The following is a 15,889-nucleotide window of genomic DNA, read 5'->3' as shown; positions in this document are numbered from 1 at the left end:
TGGCTGTCGGGAAAACCGGTTTCTCCGCTTGCTTGCTGTGAGCTATCTACAACTTCATCATCATCTTCTTCTTCTTCGTCCCCAAAATCTGCTTCCGTGTTGCCTCCATCTCCATTGAAGGAGTCAAACAACACGGCTGGGGTAGTGGTGGCTGCACCCCCTAAAATGGCATGCAGTTCATCATAGAAGCGGCATGTTTTGGGCTCTGACCCGGAGCGGCCGTTTCCCTCTCTGGTTTTCTGGTAGGCTTGCCTCAGCTCCTTAAGTTTCACGCAGCACTGCTTCGGATCCCTGTTATGGCCTCTGTCCTTCATGCCCTGGGAGATTTTGTCAAAGGTTTTGGCATTTCGAAAACTGGAACATAGTTCTGATAGCATGGATTCCTCTCCCCATACAGCGATCAGATCCCGTACTTCCCGTTCAGTCCATGCTGGAGCTCTTTTGCAATTCTGGGACTCCATCATGGTCACCTCTGCTGATGAGCTCTGCATGGTCACCTGCAGCTTGCCACGCTGGCCAAACAGGAAATGAGATTCAAAAGTTTGCGGGCCTTTTCCTGTCTACCTGGCCAGTGCATCTGAGTTGAGAGTGCTGTCCAGAGCGGTCACAATGGAGCACTCTGGGATAGCTCCCGGAGGCCAATACCGTCGAATTGTGTCCACAGTACCCCAAATTCGAGCCGGCAAGGCCGATTTAAGCGCTAATCCACTTGTCGGGGTGGAGTAAGGAAATTGATTTTAAGAGCTCTTTAAGTCGAAATAAAGGGCTTCATCATGTGGACGGGTGCAGGTTTACATCGATTTAAAGCTGCTAAATTCGACCTAAAGTCCTAGAGTAGACTAGGGCTAAGGATACAGACTAAGTTCCCGCTAAGGTGCATTGCCATACAGGAAGTCACCAAGGGCCGTGCACTTAACATCCCCAGCCCCGGGGCTGCGGCGCGGCCAGGAGACACGCCTCTCCCTCGCAGCTGCAGGCCTGCAGCGGGGAGAGACGCATCTCCCCTGGACCCAGCCCCAGAGCTGCCGTGGTGTCCGAGAAGAGGCGCCTCTCCCCAAGAGCCGCTGGGGCGGCGGATGGGGAAAGGAACCTCTTCCCCTGCCCCAGCCCAGGTGCTGCTGGGACAGGGAGAGACGCTCTTCCCCAGCCCAGGTGCTCTCCCCCTGCCGCAGCCCATGGCAGCCTTCACCCCAACTCCTCATCCCTGGCCCCAACCCAGTGTCTGTACCCCCAGCTGGAGTCCTCACCCCCCTGTACCCCAAATCTCTGCCTCGGCCCTGAGGCCCCTCCCGCACCAATAACCCCTCATCCTTGTCCCGCACCCTCGAGCCCATACCCCCAGCCGGAGTCCTCATCCCCCTGCACCCCAACCCCATGCCCCAGCCCTGAGCCCCCTCCCACACTCTGAACCCCTTCGGCGCCACCCCCGCCACACATCATCTCCATATTGGTGCACATAACAATTCATTCTGCACATGGATGGGAAAAATTAGAGGAAGTGTTGGTAGTAGAGTCAAGTACTCAAAAGGTTAGGATTGCACAGACAACCTTAATTTGCCCCCATGCAGGTATGCATTATGTGATAGTGTTGTTACACGCTATACCGTACTATTTTTTCCACAGGACACCTGCATTGTGCAGGGCATAGGGTTACTCCTGAGCGTATTATGCGTCAAAAAATTAAAAATTCTGTACATGATATTTTAAAATCCTGCAAAATTTAGTAAGTTTTATTTGTGAATAAATAAATGCAGAGGCTCCAGCATAGCAGTGGGGTGCACAGGCCACTGGCTGTACGAAGGTGGGGATCACCCTGCAGCCTCCCCACCCCCAGGACATGGACCCAGTGGTGAGGCTGCACCCAACCCTGACACAGCACAAGGCCTGGGCCTGCCACAGAAACACACTGAGGCCCTGCTCCAGGTGTGGGGCCGGCAAGCTCAACCAGGCAGGATCCAAGAGTGGAGGGGCTCAGTGTGGGGGGATGCAGGTGTGAGGGGAGAGGATTCTGTGTGGGACTATCTAGATGGAGGCAGCTCAGTGGGGGTCTCAGTGTGGGGGATCTGGATGCACAGAGGCTCGTTGGGGGCGGGGGTTCCAGGAGCAGGTGCAATGGGACTGGGCCTTCCAAGTGAAAGTGGTTGGGGCTCAGCGGATGGTTCTGGGTGTGAGGGTCTCAGTGGGGGTGTCTCTGTGCTGGGGGAGTGGGGCTTGGTGGCGTGGGGGTCTGGGTGCAGCCAGTTGGGGGTCAGTGGCGTGGGGATTTGGATGTGCGGGCTTGGGCGTGCAGGGGCTGGGGCTCATCAGTGTGGGGGTTTGATTGCAAGGAGCTCAGTGGGAGGTGGTCAGGGTTCAGGGAGTCTCCAGATGCAGGGGTTGAGGTTCAGTGGGGTGGGTTTGGGTATGGAAGGCTAGGGGAGTTCTGGGTGTATGGGGTGAGGCTTGGTGTGGGTGTCTGGGTATGGGAAATCCAGATGCACGGGGGTTAGGCAGTTGGGGGAGCAGCTCCCTGTAAAGTGACCCCTCCGCACGCAGCTGAGGAGCGATGGGGGCAGGAAGCAGGGGAGGATGTTTCTGGAGGTGGGTCAGACACAGCCCCAGCCACTCCTTGTAGGGGAAGAGGAAGTCCTGTCCTCTCCTGCCTCCAGCCCAGCCGGGATTAGTAGCTGATGCTGGCTCAGGGTAGGAGCCAGTGGCTAGGGTGTCCCCAGCCCAGCGATGATTTACCTCTTTGCTGGCTTCTCTGGGTGCCTGAAACAATGAATCTACACAGCTAGGGACTGATGCATGATTGCTCTTGCATATTCCATTTGCTTCCCTGTCAGAAAGTCACTAAAAAAATAAATTGCGAGTAATTGCAGTTTTTAAGTACACTGTTAAACAATAAAATACCAATTGAAATTTATTAAGTATTTTTGGATGTTTTTCTACACTTCCAAATATGTTGATTTCAATTACAACACAGAATACAAAGTGTACAGTGCTCACTTTATTTTTCATTACAAATATTTGCACTATAAAAATGATAAAAGTTCACGTCATACAAGTACTGTAGTGCAATCTCCTTATCGTGAAAGTGCAACTTAAAAATGTAGATTTTTTTTTTTGTTACATGATTGTACTCAAAAACAAAACAATGTAAAACTATAGACCCTACAAGTCCACTCAGTCCTATTACTTGTTCTGCCAGTTGCTCAGGCAAACGAGTTTGTTTACATTTACGGGAGATAATGGTGCCCCCTTCTTATTTATAATGTCACTTGAAAGTGAGAAAGGGCTTTCGCGTGGCACTTTTGTAGCTGTCATTGCAATGTATTTATGTGCCAGTTATGCTAAACATTTGTATGCCTTTTCATGCTTTGGCCAGCATTCCAGAGGATGTGCTTCTATGCTGACGCTCATTAAAAAAAACAAAACGTTAATTAAATTTGTGACTCAACTCCTTGGGGAAGAATTGTATGTCTGCTGCTCTGTTTTACCTGCATTCTGCCATGCATTTCATGTTATAGCAGTCTCGAATGATGACCCAGCGCGTGTTGTTTGTTTTAAGAACACTTTCACTGCAGATCTGACAAAATGCAAAGAAGGTACCAATGTGAGATTTCTAAAGATAGTGTGACAAAGTTCCTTCTGTGCCTTGGTGGGTCCTACCCTTATTGGCAGATTTGCTCGCCTCAGAGGTTCACGGCAGCCCTCAGTTTGGCCACTTTTGTGGCTCAAATCTGCCGTTCACTCAGTTAGCCTCATCACTGGCCAGCATGGGGAAAAGGAAGAAGAACAATCCCCGCAGTTTCTGCTGATCCACCTAGTGGATCGGGGAACAGGCCAGAGACCTTCCCCTCTGGTGGAACCCACAGTCCAGGTCAACTCCTCCGGTATCAAGTAGGGAGTTGGGGGAATGGAGGGATGGGGGGAACCCGGGCCTGCCCTCTACTCCGGGTTCCAGCCCAGGGCCCTGTGGATTGCAGCTGTCTACAGTGGCTCCTGTAACAGCTGCGTGACAGCTACAACTCCCTGGACTACTTCCCCATGGTCTCCTCCCAACACCTTCTTTATTCTCACCACAGGACCTTCCTCCTGATGTCTGATAATGCTTGTACTTCTCAGTCTTCCAGTAGTACGCCTTCTCACTCTCAGCTTCTTGCACCTCTTGCTCCCAGCTCCTCGCACGCACACCACAAGTGAGCTTCTTTTTAAATCCAGGTGCCCTGATTAGCCTGCCTGTCTTAGTTGAGTCTGGCAGCTTCTTGTTTGGTGTTCTAATCAGCCTGTCTGCCTTAATTGTTTCCAGAAAGTTCCTGATTGTTCTGGAACCTTCCCTATTACCTTACCCAGGGAAAAGGGACCTACTTAACCTGGGGCTAATATATTTGCCTTCTATCACTCTCCTGTAGCCATCTGGCCTGACCCTGTCAGAATAGTTAAGCACTCAACCCAAGGATTAAGAATCTGAAATGCCTTCCAAAATCTGAGAGGGACGAGGCGAGGAGCATGCTTTCAGAAGTCTTAAAAGAGCAACGCTCCAATGCGGAAACTACAGAACCCAAACCACCAAAAAAGAAAATCAACCTTCTGCTGGCGGCGTCTGACTCAGATGATGAAAATGAACATATGTTGCTCTGCACTACTTTGGATTGTTATTGAGCAGAATCTGTGGAGCATGTCCTCTGGAATGGTGGTTTGAAGCATGAAGGGCCATATGAATTTTTAGCACATCTAGCATGTCCATATCATGCGATGCCGGCTACAGTAGTGCATGCAAACACCTGTTCTCACTTTCAGGTGACACTGTAAACAAGAAGCGGGCAGCATTATCTCCTGCAAATTGTAACCAAACTTGTTTGTCTGAGCAATTGGCTGAACACAGATGGATTTGTAGGCTCTAAAGTTTTTTGTTTTATTTTTGAATGCAGGGTTTTTTGTACATAATTTTACATTGATAAGTTCAGCTTTCATTATAAAGAGATTGCACTGCAGTACTAGTATTAGATGAATTGAAAAATACTATTTATTTTGTTTTTTACAGTGCAAACGTTTGTAATAAAAAATAAATATAAAGTGAGCACTGTACACTTTATATTCTGTGTTGTAATTGAAATCAATATGTTTGAAAATGTAGAAAACATCCAAAAAAAGGTTTAAATAAACAGTATTTTATTGTTTAATAGCATGATTAATCACAATTAATTTTTTTAATCACTTGACAGCCCTATGAGATTGTAAGCAATTTTTCAGTAATAGTGTGCTGTGACACTTTTTTTGTATTTTTATGTCTGATTTTGTAAACCAGTAGTTTTTAAGCGAGGTGTAACTTGGGGTACACAAGGTAAATCAGACTCTTGAAAGGGGTGCAGTAGTCCGGAAAGGTTGAGAGCCACTGGGCTAGGCTGCTGTATAGTAGTAGTAGAATGTTGAGCAACACGTTTTCAGCCAGACTGCAAGTTCACCCTGTGCCAGTCATGCAATTGGAGATGTCAAGACAATTTGTACACATAAATGTCTGTTTTCATGCAGGTTGGTCCTGGGATGCAAATTTCAGAGACAAGTTTTGAAAGTTTGGCCCAAAATGTTTGCAGCCACACAATTATGTAGCTGTCTTGTATGCTTTTGGAGGTCTGCCAAATGAATTGGCATGCCCCATCAGTCTTAGCAGGGTTTCAGCTTTTACCTCTAGTCATGACATAGTAACCTATAGACATTTTTGTCTTCAGTTGAAGCCATGTCATAGGTTACCAGAGAGCATTCTTTTGTTTAGCTGGTGTTTGAGAATGAGGCAAATCCAAGCTGTCCAAATGATTGAACTTGTCCAGAGTCTTACCTAACACTTATTTTTAGATGTATATGTTTCAGCATGTACCAGCATACTCAGTAATTCCTCTTAGATGAAATTAGATTAAAATCTTCCGGTGTGCTCTGTTTAAACACTCTTCAAAGTCGGCTCACACAGAACCCTGCTGAACAGATGGCCTTCCTACTACCACTTAGCTCCAGCTTTACTTGGGATTTATTTATTTTGGTCTGTTGCTTAGGTTGGTAGCACCTACGCTCATAAATACAGTGGCATTTCTCTTGACATAATCCTGTTAGTTTCTTTTGCTGCAGGTGACTCCCAAACTGCTTGTGATCAAGCTCTCTCCCCCCCAACAGCTGATTCATAGACTTGTGTTCCCTCATGCACTATGGCCCAATGCAGTAGCTCTGATAGCTCCATTTCCCCCTTTCTCTCTGCTTTTTTCTTTCTTTCTTGCCCTCCTTATTATCTATTTTAAATTCCTTTCTATTTTTATTCAGGAGAGTCTCTGGCACTCCTCTCTTTTTAGGGGAGGGAGGGATAGCTCAGTGGTTTGAGCATTGGCCTGCTAAACCCAGGGTTGTGAGTTCAATCCTTGAGGGGTCCATTTAGGGATCTGGGGCAAAAATTGAGGATTGTTCCTGCTTTGAGCAGGGGGTTGGACTAGATGACCTCCTGAGGTCCCTTCCAACCCTGATATTCTATGATCCAGAGCAACAAAAATGATTGGGGGCTGGGGCACATGGCTTACAAGGAGAGGCTGAGGGAACTGGGGTTATTTAGTGTGGAGAAGAGTGAGGGGGGATTTGATAGCAGCCTTCAAATACCTGAAGGGGGGTTCCAAAAAGGATGGAGCTAGGCTGTTCTCAGTGGTGACAGATGACAGAACAAGAAGTAATGGTCTCAAGTTGCAGCCGGGGAGGTCTAGGTTGGATATTAGGAAACACTATTTCACTAGGAGGGTGGTGAAGCACTGGAATGGGTCACCTAGGGAGGTGGTGGAATCTCCATCCTTAGGGGTTTTTAAGGCCCGGCTTGACAAAGTCCTGGCTGGGATGATTTAGTTGGTGTTGGTTCTGCTTTGAGCAAGGGATTGGACTAGATGGCCTCCTGAGGTCTCTTCCAATCCTAATATACTATGATTCTATGTTCCCGCACTTGTAGTCCACATCTCTCCCTGCACCTAAAGGTTTATATGGCCTATTGGGCAAGGGCTGTCTCCATGAGCTTGGATTATGAGCTCTTTGCTTAAGGTACTTCCACAGCTGCAATACTGGCTACCTTTGGAGTATGGAAGGAGAGTAAGCAACTTTCAAGAAGCTACCTTCACCTGTTCTTTACTGGAGTATGCTTGCAGTGAGGGAGAATAGATCCAAGATCATAAGGCTTTCCCCAGTTGGGGGGGAGGAATAGCTCAGTGGTTTGAGCATTGGCCTGCTAAACCCAGGGTTGAGAGTTCAATCCATTTAGGGATCTGGGGCAAAAATTGGGGATTGGTCCTCCTTTGAGCAGGGGGTTGGACTAGATGACCTCCTGAGGTCCCTTCCAACCTTGATATTCTATGATTCTAAGCCCACTGCCCAAACTCTGTCACTTTGGGATTGTTTGGTATCCTACATATCATTTTGAACAAACCACCTTAGTTCAGCATGCCAATAAGAAGGATCCCATGAAATGGATAGAATGTCTATTAATTTTGTAAAAAGAAAAGGAGTACTTGTGGCACCTTAGAGACTAACCAATTTATTTGAGCATAAGCTTTCGTGAGCTACAGCTCACTTCATCGGATGCATTCAGTCCCCACTTTTATTTTCCACTGAATGCATCCGATGAAGTGAGCTGTAGCTCATGAAAGCTTATGCTCAAATAAATTGGTTAGTCTCTAAGGTGCCACAAGTACTCCTTTTCTTTTTGCGAATACAGACTAACACGGCTGCTACTCTGAAACCTATTAATTTTTTGTTCATTAAACACCATTATTGTGTTCAGAGATCAAAAGTGCATAGTGGCACACAGTCACTGACCCAAGAGCTTAAGTACTGAACGAGATGGATAATAGAACTGTTGAGACTCACAATGAACAACCAGGAAAAAGTGTGGTCTTGAAATCATGTATAGTAGTATTCCACCTTTTCAAAAAGGTGTATTATCAAGTAAATGCTTTCAGAACTGTATTTTAAGGAGGAATTTGAATACAGGGGAATGATTGACAAATGCACAAGAGGGTGCTTCTTCCGAGTGTAGGGGACAGCTTATCAGAAGTAAATGAAGTAAATGAGCTACCAAAGGGGTGGTCTAGAGCAAGAATTTGAAGCGAACGGAGCAATTGTAACTGCCACTTACTTGCAGGTTTTTAACAAACAAAAGAAATTAACTTTGTGTGACTCATAACAATAGTATTTCTTCTGCTGACTCTGCAGCATCAGTTACATCAGAATTGCTACCTGAGATCATTGATGTGTTCTGGAAGTCTGGCATCCTCTGCGGGGTGGGGGGCAGAGCTAAGATTGCAGTGCACTATTGTATATAGTGTACAGTAGTGGTGATGTGTGTGCTGGAGGAGGAGTAGAGGGAAGGGACTGTAAATAGCTTCACTTCTCATGGCATTCCTTTTGTGCTATGTATGCGGTGTGCAGCAGCCTTAGTGCTCTCACAATGAATTTTTTTGGGGGTTGTGTGTTCTGAGATACATTGCTAGTTTTTCTTATAAATGGTATTTCTCATAAACTTAGAGGTTAAAATATTAAATCTTCTTTTGGGGGATTGAGAGATTTTTTGTTTAAAGAAAATTATACAAATCATACTATTTGTTATATTTTTTAAATATCAGAAGGTTTGATTATGACTCAATGTGTATCATCTTTTCATTCCAGGGAATTGTGGGGAATTTAGCTAGTGGCAAGTCTGCACTTGTGCACCGGTATCTGACTGGCACATATGTCCAGGAGGAATCTCCTGAAGGTAAGTGGATATGTGGATGATTAAAAGCATGCTGATTTTAATTCTTTTGCTTTCATGCAATGCACTGTTAATTGATGTTTTTATATATCATACAGAAATAGTACAGTAAAAAAAAAAATCATCATTGGTCGTTCTGCAATGTTGGTAAAAAATAAAGTGTGCTTCCTTTGAACATTTGTCATAGTGGAGAGGCAACAAGTACAATTGTATACCTTTTTTTTTTGTAGTATCTTATCATTTTTAAATGCTTTCCCATGAGGTATTTGTCCATATGGGAAATGTTCTTAATCTCAGTTTCATAAATTTCACTCACTGCCCAATGTAATGCTTACTACTATGACTACTTCCATTAATTCCAATTTGGCTGCTGAAGGCAATTACTACCACCCTTGGTATTGGATGTATACAGGATTGGGCCCTTAAGTTTCTTGTACCAGAGACCATAAAGATTTTCAAATAAAACTTCTGTGTTATGAATTTGTTCCATTATTTTTTAGAACACTAATTTTGGGGCCTGGAGAAGAACAGTTTTTTTTGTTTTGTTTTTTTTTAATTCTAGTTTTATGCTACAGTTTAATATGTAGTTCAAAACTTTCATTGTATTTATTTTAATTTAAGCTTAGTTACTTGTACCATTTGAGACCATGTATATCATCGTAGCACATAATTGAGGTATATTTTTCACTAAAAATATTTTCTTGATTTTTATTTATTCTCCTTATGAACTTTAAATCCAACTCTGAGACACTGAATTTCTGGTTCCTTCTTTTCCTTACTGGCTGTTCCATTCTTTGCAGATATGGATGCAGGTAACTATTCATTCTCTTCATGGCAGTGCTTGTCTTGTTTTGAAGAGGGAGGAGACACCGCTTTTGTACTGTAGCGTTTTCCCCTTGTTTTGTGTATCATCTAAATTTGTTTTTCTTTTGATTTTCTTAAGTTTTAAGCACATCTCTCTCTGTCTTGTCCCTTTCTGTAGATGTCTTTTTAGCAGTAGTCATATGTAGTTTCATTTGTCTACTGTAACACCTGTTTCAAATTAATGCTTGTTGTAGGAGGTTATACAGTTCAGAATGTTAGAGCATAGTATTCTTGAGGTTTTAACTAGTCTTTGTAGTTAAAAATCTGTGTGAGGCTCCACTGTGGAGTCGGCCATTTTCATGGGAAAATGCAATAGTGATGCAAAAATTTTCTAGATTTTATTACTTCACATGGAAGGGACTTAAGTTGCTTCTATACTACTATTGATAGAGGTGATGTTTGAGGACCATTGCAAAAGGAGCAGCAGTTGGATTTGTACATGAACGCTCAGAAATCCTCTACTGGAATGTTGGAAAAGGTGTTGGAAAGTCACTGGCTAGTACTGCCGCTTCAAGCGGCTATCAATAATGAGAAACAAATAAAAATAAATGGTGGGTAAGTCCCGAAACTGAGAGAGCCTCACAATGAAAAGAGCATAATCGGTATCTCCACTGATTTTTATTTATTTATTTATTACTCTCATGAGCAGAAGGTAATAAATATTTGATTAGTTCTTTCAGGAAACAAACTTGTTTCTGTTCTGTAGAACTTTAATGGCACTCAGACCTGGAATATTTTGTTTTTCTTGATTCTGTGATTTGTTGCTCTGTTCTGAGCGTATTCCCATCTGTCCTCTTTGTCTTTAGGGATAGTTATTTACTGTACTGTACTTGAAAGTGACATTCAGGCTGTTTTCATGGACAGGATTAGGTCACCAAAGCAGAGTCAGATCGTTTCTTTGCACATAAATGTAGCTGACAGGCCTTACTAATGGCACCATGCATTTTCATTAGCAGGTAAAATTGGAACAATTAAAAGCCATAATTCACCTTGTAAGTGATAGGGTTAGGCGGTCTGATGAAATCAGTGCTTAGGAATTTAATTAACTCCGACAATCTGTCATTAGTAAACATCATGTTTGGAAATAGCTCTAGCCCCACATAATTTGTGACAGTAATAGTTTATCCGCTCATTTTTATATATAAACTATATATATATATATATATATATATATATATATATGTGTATATGTGTGTGTGTGTATGTATATATGTATATATAGTTTATATTCTCGTGTGAAAACATACCCTGTCAATCTGGGTCCACACTGGCAGTTCGACTGAATTTAGGCAAGGAAAGGAGCTTGTTGCTCCAAGTTCCGCATTGGGATTTAGTTTCAAGCTCTATGCATAATAGTATAAGGGTTTCGGCTGAATTGTTAACAGTAATCTTCAGATTGGATGCTAATGTGAGGTGTTGCCTTTGCCCCTTGCTGATGACTGAAAAAGAATATGGGCTCTTTAAGATGGACAAAGAGTAGAACATATCTGAGATGTTGCGGCCTATGCTATTTCTCAAAATAAAACAGGTTCTTATGTCAGTGCTATTTGTGAGCTGTTGGTGAGCGCATATTGGGTACCATGCTAGTTTACTCAACAGCTGTACTACCAGTATCTACCTGTAATGTGCTTGGGATATAAAAGGCGCTAGATGCAGCCCCACACTATCTTTGTTCCCTTTATCATTTGCCTCCCAAGTTGCTGCCACCACAATAACCCTCATCTTCTGGCATGGGTCGGCTAAGTGCCAGACCTACTCTATGGCTTCCAGTGTTTCTCACCATGCCAGCAACTGTTTCTAGTGAGCATTTAACGATCAGTATGGGCAGTGTCTGTTTTCCTTCCACTTTCTTTGACCCTAAGTGTTTCTTCCACCCAAAAATACACTTGAACTACATCAGCATATGGTGCAAAAAAACCCTTTCTCATCTTATCTGGCAATGCTTTGGATTTTTAATTCTAAGTGAAAATTATGCATTGAAAGCTGATTTATTTCCTTCAGTAACAATCCAAGAAATAATACATGTACAGCAGGCTTTAATTCATTATACCAACCTCCCACTATGCATATATGCATACCCAGTGGGACAAGCATTTTCATTATGGAGGTATTTTGGTGTCTGACTTAAGAGAAAATAGATGTCTGAAACAACCTTGAAGCCAGAGTAGTGTCTGAGATTTGCAGTTACATCACGCAGATGTAGAAAAAAAGGGAGCTGATTAAATATAGAAAACCTATTGAAGTTGTCTGCCTTCTCATAGTAAAACAGGGAGCGATTAGAAAAACAGCCACCAATCAGCAACTTCTGTTGTGCAAGTGGAAGACATGTAGTTGAGCTGTGAATATGTCACATTCAAACTGTCATCTTCACACCTACATTTAAAGAGTAGTTCTGGTTTCTTGAGGGGGTGAACTGGAAACTGTTCTCTGTTGCCAAACTTGTCGTCTAACGATTATCTGTGGGTATGTTTACACTTCATTGAAAAACCCCTGGTTGGCCCATGCCAGCTGACTCAGGTTTGCAGGGCTCCGGCTAAGGGGCTGTTTAAGCTCTAGCCAAGCTCTGGGACCCTTCCACCTTGCAGTGGTCCTAGAGCCTGAACTCCAGCCCGAGCCCAAATATCTACACTGCAGTTAAACAGCCCCTTAGCCCAAACCAGCTGGCATGGGCCAGCCATGGGGTTCTGATTGCAGTGTAGACATCCCATATTTGAACTAGTAAAAAGCTAATACCATGGAAGGTGTTTTTCTGCACACATGATCTTATTGATACTGCTCTTGTGTGATGCATTCCATTTTGATGATGATACTGTGCAGTTCTAGGTCCCCTTCCATTTGAGAATATTAAAATGTTTTGCAAACATGAATGAATTAAGCCTTGAAACAATGGTGTGAGGCTGGTATTGTTGCCATTTTATAGAAAGAGAAACCGAGGCATGGAGCAGATATATGACTTAACCAAGGTGTCGCATACAAGAATAAAATCCAATCTCCTTACTTGTGTCATGGCAATTTAGAGAGGTTTTGTCTGTTTCAGCCTCCTTTTGAAGCTTCAAGCAAGTTAAATGGAAAGCATGATAAAATACTTCTCCTATCCAGGAAGCAGCTGTCAGCATGGGGAGGAACCCAGTACACACAGTAAACTGTGGGCCGTGTGGGAGGGTAAAGCAGGCAGCTGAGGGAAGGTAAACAAAGAATGTGAGATGCTCGGTCTGCCCAGGGTGTTTTCTAGAGATTGGAGGAGGGAAAGGAAGTAATAAGGAACTGTTAACTGGTTCCCTTTCTTTGGGACACAGGAAAATGTAAGAGCTGGTGCTGAGAGGGAAGCCGGTCTCCCGCTGGAGGGATCAGAGACAGGATGAAAGATAGCACCAGGTTATGGCTGGCTACCAAAAAAAAAGAAAATTCAAGATTAGAACACAAACACAATGGCAGCTTCAAAAGCTGTTGTATATTTAAAGATACACATGCTTATATAAAGATATTTAAGATTGTAAATTCTTATAATATATGCTGATACTTACAATTACCAGTACGCAGACATTACAAAAATCATCCTTTACTTAATCGCAGAGATTGGAGATCAGAGTTCTTTTCCTCTCTCTGAACAGCTGATATCCTCAAGCAGCTCCTGCTCTGCTTTAATTGTATCAGATTATACACAGCAGTATTAGTACAGGACCCTGAGTGGCCGCACTTTGGTACTTAAATTAAGGAAATATGCACAAAATATTAAATTATATTTAAAACTCTAGTATTTCAAATGTTTTTTAATGAGTGAAAAAAAAAGTCCATAAAAGCAATAAAAACCCTCCTTTTCCCTGATTTGAAGTGAACAAACATAGCACCCATTCTTGCAACTGATTCATTTAGGCAAATATCTGATGAGGTCAGCAGGACTCTGTATGAGCACAGGACTGCCCATATGTGGGACAGTTTACAGGATGGGGGCTATAGTGTGGATCGAAATGTGGCACAACACCCATTCCCCACCCTTTACACTTCTACTCCTGCTTAAATCTTTAATGTGACACTATAGAGAAATAACCTCCTACTCTGAAACTTTTAAATGGGGCATCGTTTTTATTTTCCAGGATAAGGATTTTTTCCCTATTGTCTAGTGTCTCCAAAGCTGGACAGGGCATGCAGCGTCAGATTATTCAGCTTCTCAGTGTTTTTTTCCCCCCACCATTGTCTCCTTTTACAGATCACTGAAGTATTTCATCTTAGTGTATTTGCTTTGGTTTCAGGCACCTGTCTAGAAGAGTCACATGGTATCAGGTTTTATTCCTCTTTCCTCAGGGTTTCTCCAGACTTGGTAAAAAGTATAGATTTCAGCTTGTGGTAAACTTGAATAATGGCTATTCCTTTAAATCCTTGGAGATTATTTGCAATGTCCCAGCAATGAGTGTGCTTAAACAATAAAGAAATATATAAGTAGTAAATAAAATGAGCAACAGAAGAGATATCATCTTCAGCTGTTAGTTACATAATAGAATGAACATTTTGGCATAATTATCATCAATAAACTTTAATTAAGTGAATTTGTTACCTAGCTTATTAAAACAAATGTAACCTACATTTTGTACAGGAAAGAATGGTTTTCTAGTGCAGGTTGGCCATAGGAAGTGTGAAATTGTTGCTTTTTTATGTATTGATGCTTTTGCTTGTCATATGAATTTTACTCTTAGTTTTGTTCTTCTGTTGTGTGTTGTCCAAGATATGACCTCTAGTACCTGTTTATTTTTACATACCTTACTGTTTTGACGGGAGATAATTCTGTGCAAGAAAGAGTGGGAGTAAATTTTCCTTTTAGAATTTCAGTCACTTTTGTGGTTTAACTTTCCCCTGACATTCCTTTCATCTGGTCATAAACTCATAATAAAGTAGTTGAATACATCTTTTACTGGAAAACTTAAATCTAAGAAATACTCAGTTTGTCAATCTTGATGATCTTCCATTTGATTTGTTCAGCTGGGCAGTTCACGAACTCATTACGATGCTTGACAGTTGAATAAATACACAGACTGAGTTTGAGCTTCTCCTGTTTTTCTAGTCAATTCAAAGTTTTTACTTTGTGTTTAATGTATTTTGCTTTGGGGAAGTGTTTGGAGTAACAAGATTTGAAAGGAACATCTTGTCCTGACACTTTCGTTTTTCCCCTCCAAAAGCTTCAGTCACCCCAAATTTCCATTTCTGCAACTGGGACCCCAGTAGTGCCTTACTATAATTTCCGATTCTGATGGACTTGAAATTGTAGCAGGTTCTACCTATCCTACATTATGGAAGGATTATCATGTGTCTTTATTCCCTGACATGCATATATGGGATGGAACTATTTAGAACAAAGATACTTTATGCATTTGTGTTATAAATGTTATAAAGAATAAAGACACAGTATACAGATTTAGATGCTGAGGGGTAGATCTTGCAATTAAGTCCACACAAACAGGCCAGGTGTAAGGCGTTTCCCATGGAGATCTGCTATGTGATTTCTGATTTCAATCATGTACTGCCCAGCGTTACATTCTGAGTTGAAGGGAGAAGCCTTGTCCCAAAGTTTACATTTTTTATGTACTATACAGTGCAAGTAATCCTTCAACATGTGAATAAATAAAGAATGCTAAATAATAAAGGTAATTTTTTATCCTCTGAGTAGAAACTCCTCAAAGGACCTCCAGGCCCTGCTGAAAATTCCATAACTGATGATGGAATAAAAATTCATGGACTTCTAAACCACGTAAACTAACTCAGCTGTGCAATGCCTAGAAAAATGAAAATAGAATTCCAAATGCTAAAATGATAGGATTTTCTTCCTGAAATGTGTTAGAATGTAATCTGTTATGATTGGACAAATGAACTTTATCCAGTTTGAACTTCACATAGATAAATACTTAAGTATTAGGGCTCTACTCTTGTTCCATGTCCCTTCTGAGTGGTCTGAAGCTATCTCCTGTTCTGCTAGCATGTAGTACCTTTCATGATACCATTGTGCTCCACTGAAATTGTTTAGGTGATGCACAGGTGCATTCAATGTGGAAAGTTGGGACGCGAGGAAGAGCTCTCTGGACAATTGAGGTCAACTCTTTACAAATGATGATTGGGGCACTTAAGAAAGATAAAGGATGCTGTCAATATGAAGAAAGTTAAAAATAATTTCAGTGTTTTCTTTAAAAACAGTCAATTTTGCATCACACTGTCTGACTCTCCTTTTGCCAGCCATCATCATGTAAAAGAGCCAGCCATATAAAAAACAATGATTTTTTTTTCTTGCAC

At 42.4% G+C, this 15,889-nt stretch overlaps 1 protein-coding gene across 15 annotated transcripts in view; it reads left to right on the top strand.

Moving 5' to 3' along the window:
- AGAP1 (ArfGAP with GTPase domain, ankyrin repeat and PH domain 1) overlaps nucleotides 1-15,889 on the top strand; it is a 684,170-nt gene that overhangs the window by 244,162 nt on the left and 424,119 nt on the right. For 8 of the 15 annotated variants that reach the window (XM_037912086.2, XM_043525623.1, XM_037912090.2 and 5 more), the window contains 2 exons: nucleotides 8,665-8,752; nucleotides 9,550-9,561. In XM_037912086.2, coding sequence (XP_037768014.1) covers nucleotides 8,665-8,752; nucleotides 9,550-9,561 — 100 coding nt within the window. Of the gene's footprint in view, nucleotides 1-2,135; nucleotides 2,141-8,664; nucleotides 8,753-9,549; nucleotides 9,562-15,889 lie in introns of those variants that run through there. The other 7 variants (XM_043525622.1, XM_037912087.2, XM_037912089.2 and 4 more) reach the window with 2 other exon arrangements.

This window comes from Chelonia mydas, chromosome 11, assembly GCF_015237465.2.
Source record: "Chelonia mydas isolate rCheMyd1 chromosome 11, rCheMyd1.pri.v2, whole genome shotgun sequence".
In the NCBI taxonomy this organism is placed as follows: Eukaryota; Metazoa; Chordata; order Testudines; family Cheloniidae; genus Chelonia; species Chelonia mydas.
The sequence above is the reverse complement of the archived record's forward strand: the minus strand, read 5'-3'. Positions and strand labels throughout refer to the sequence as shown.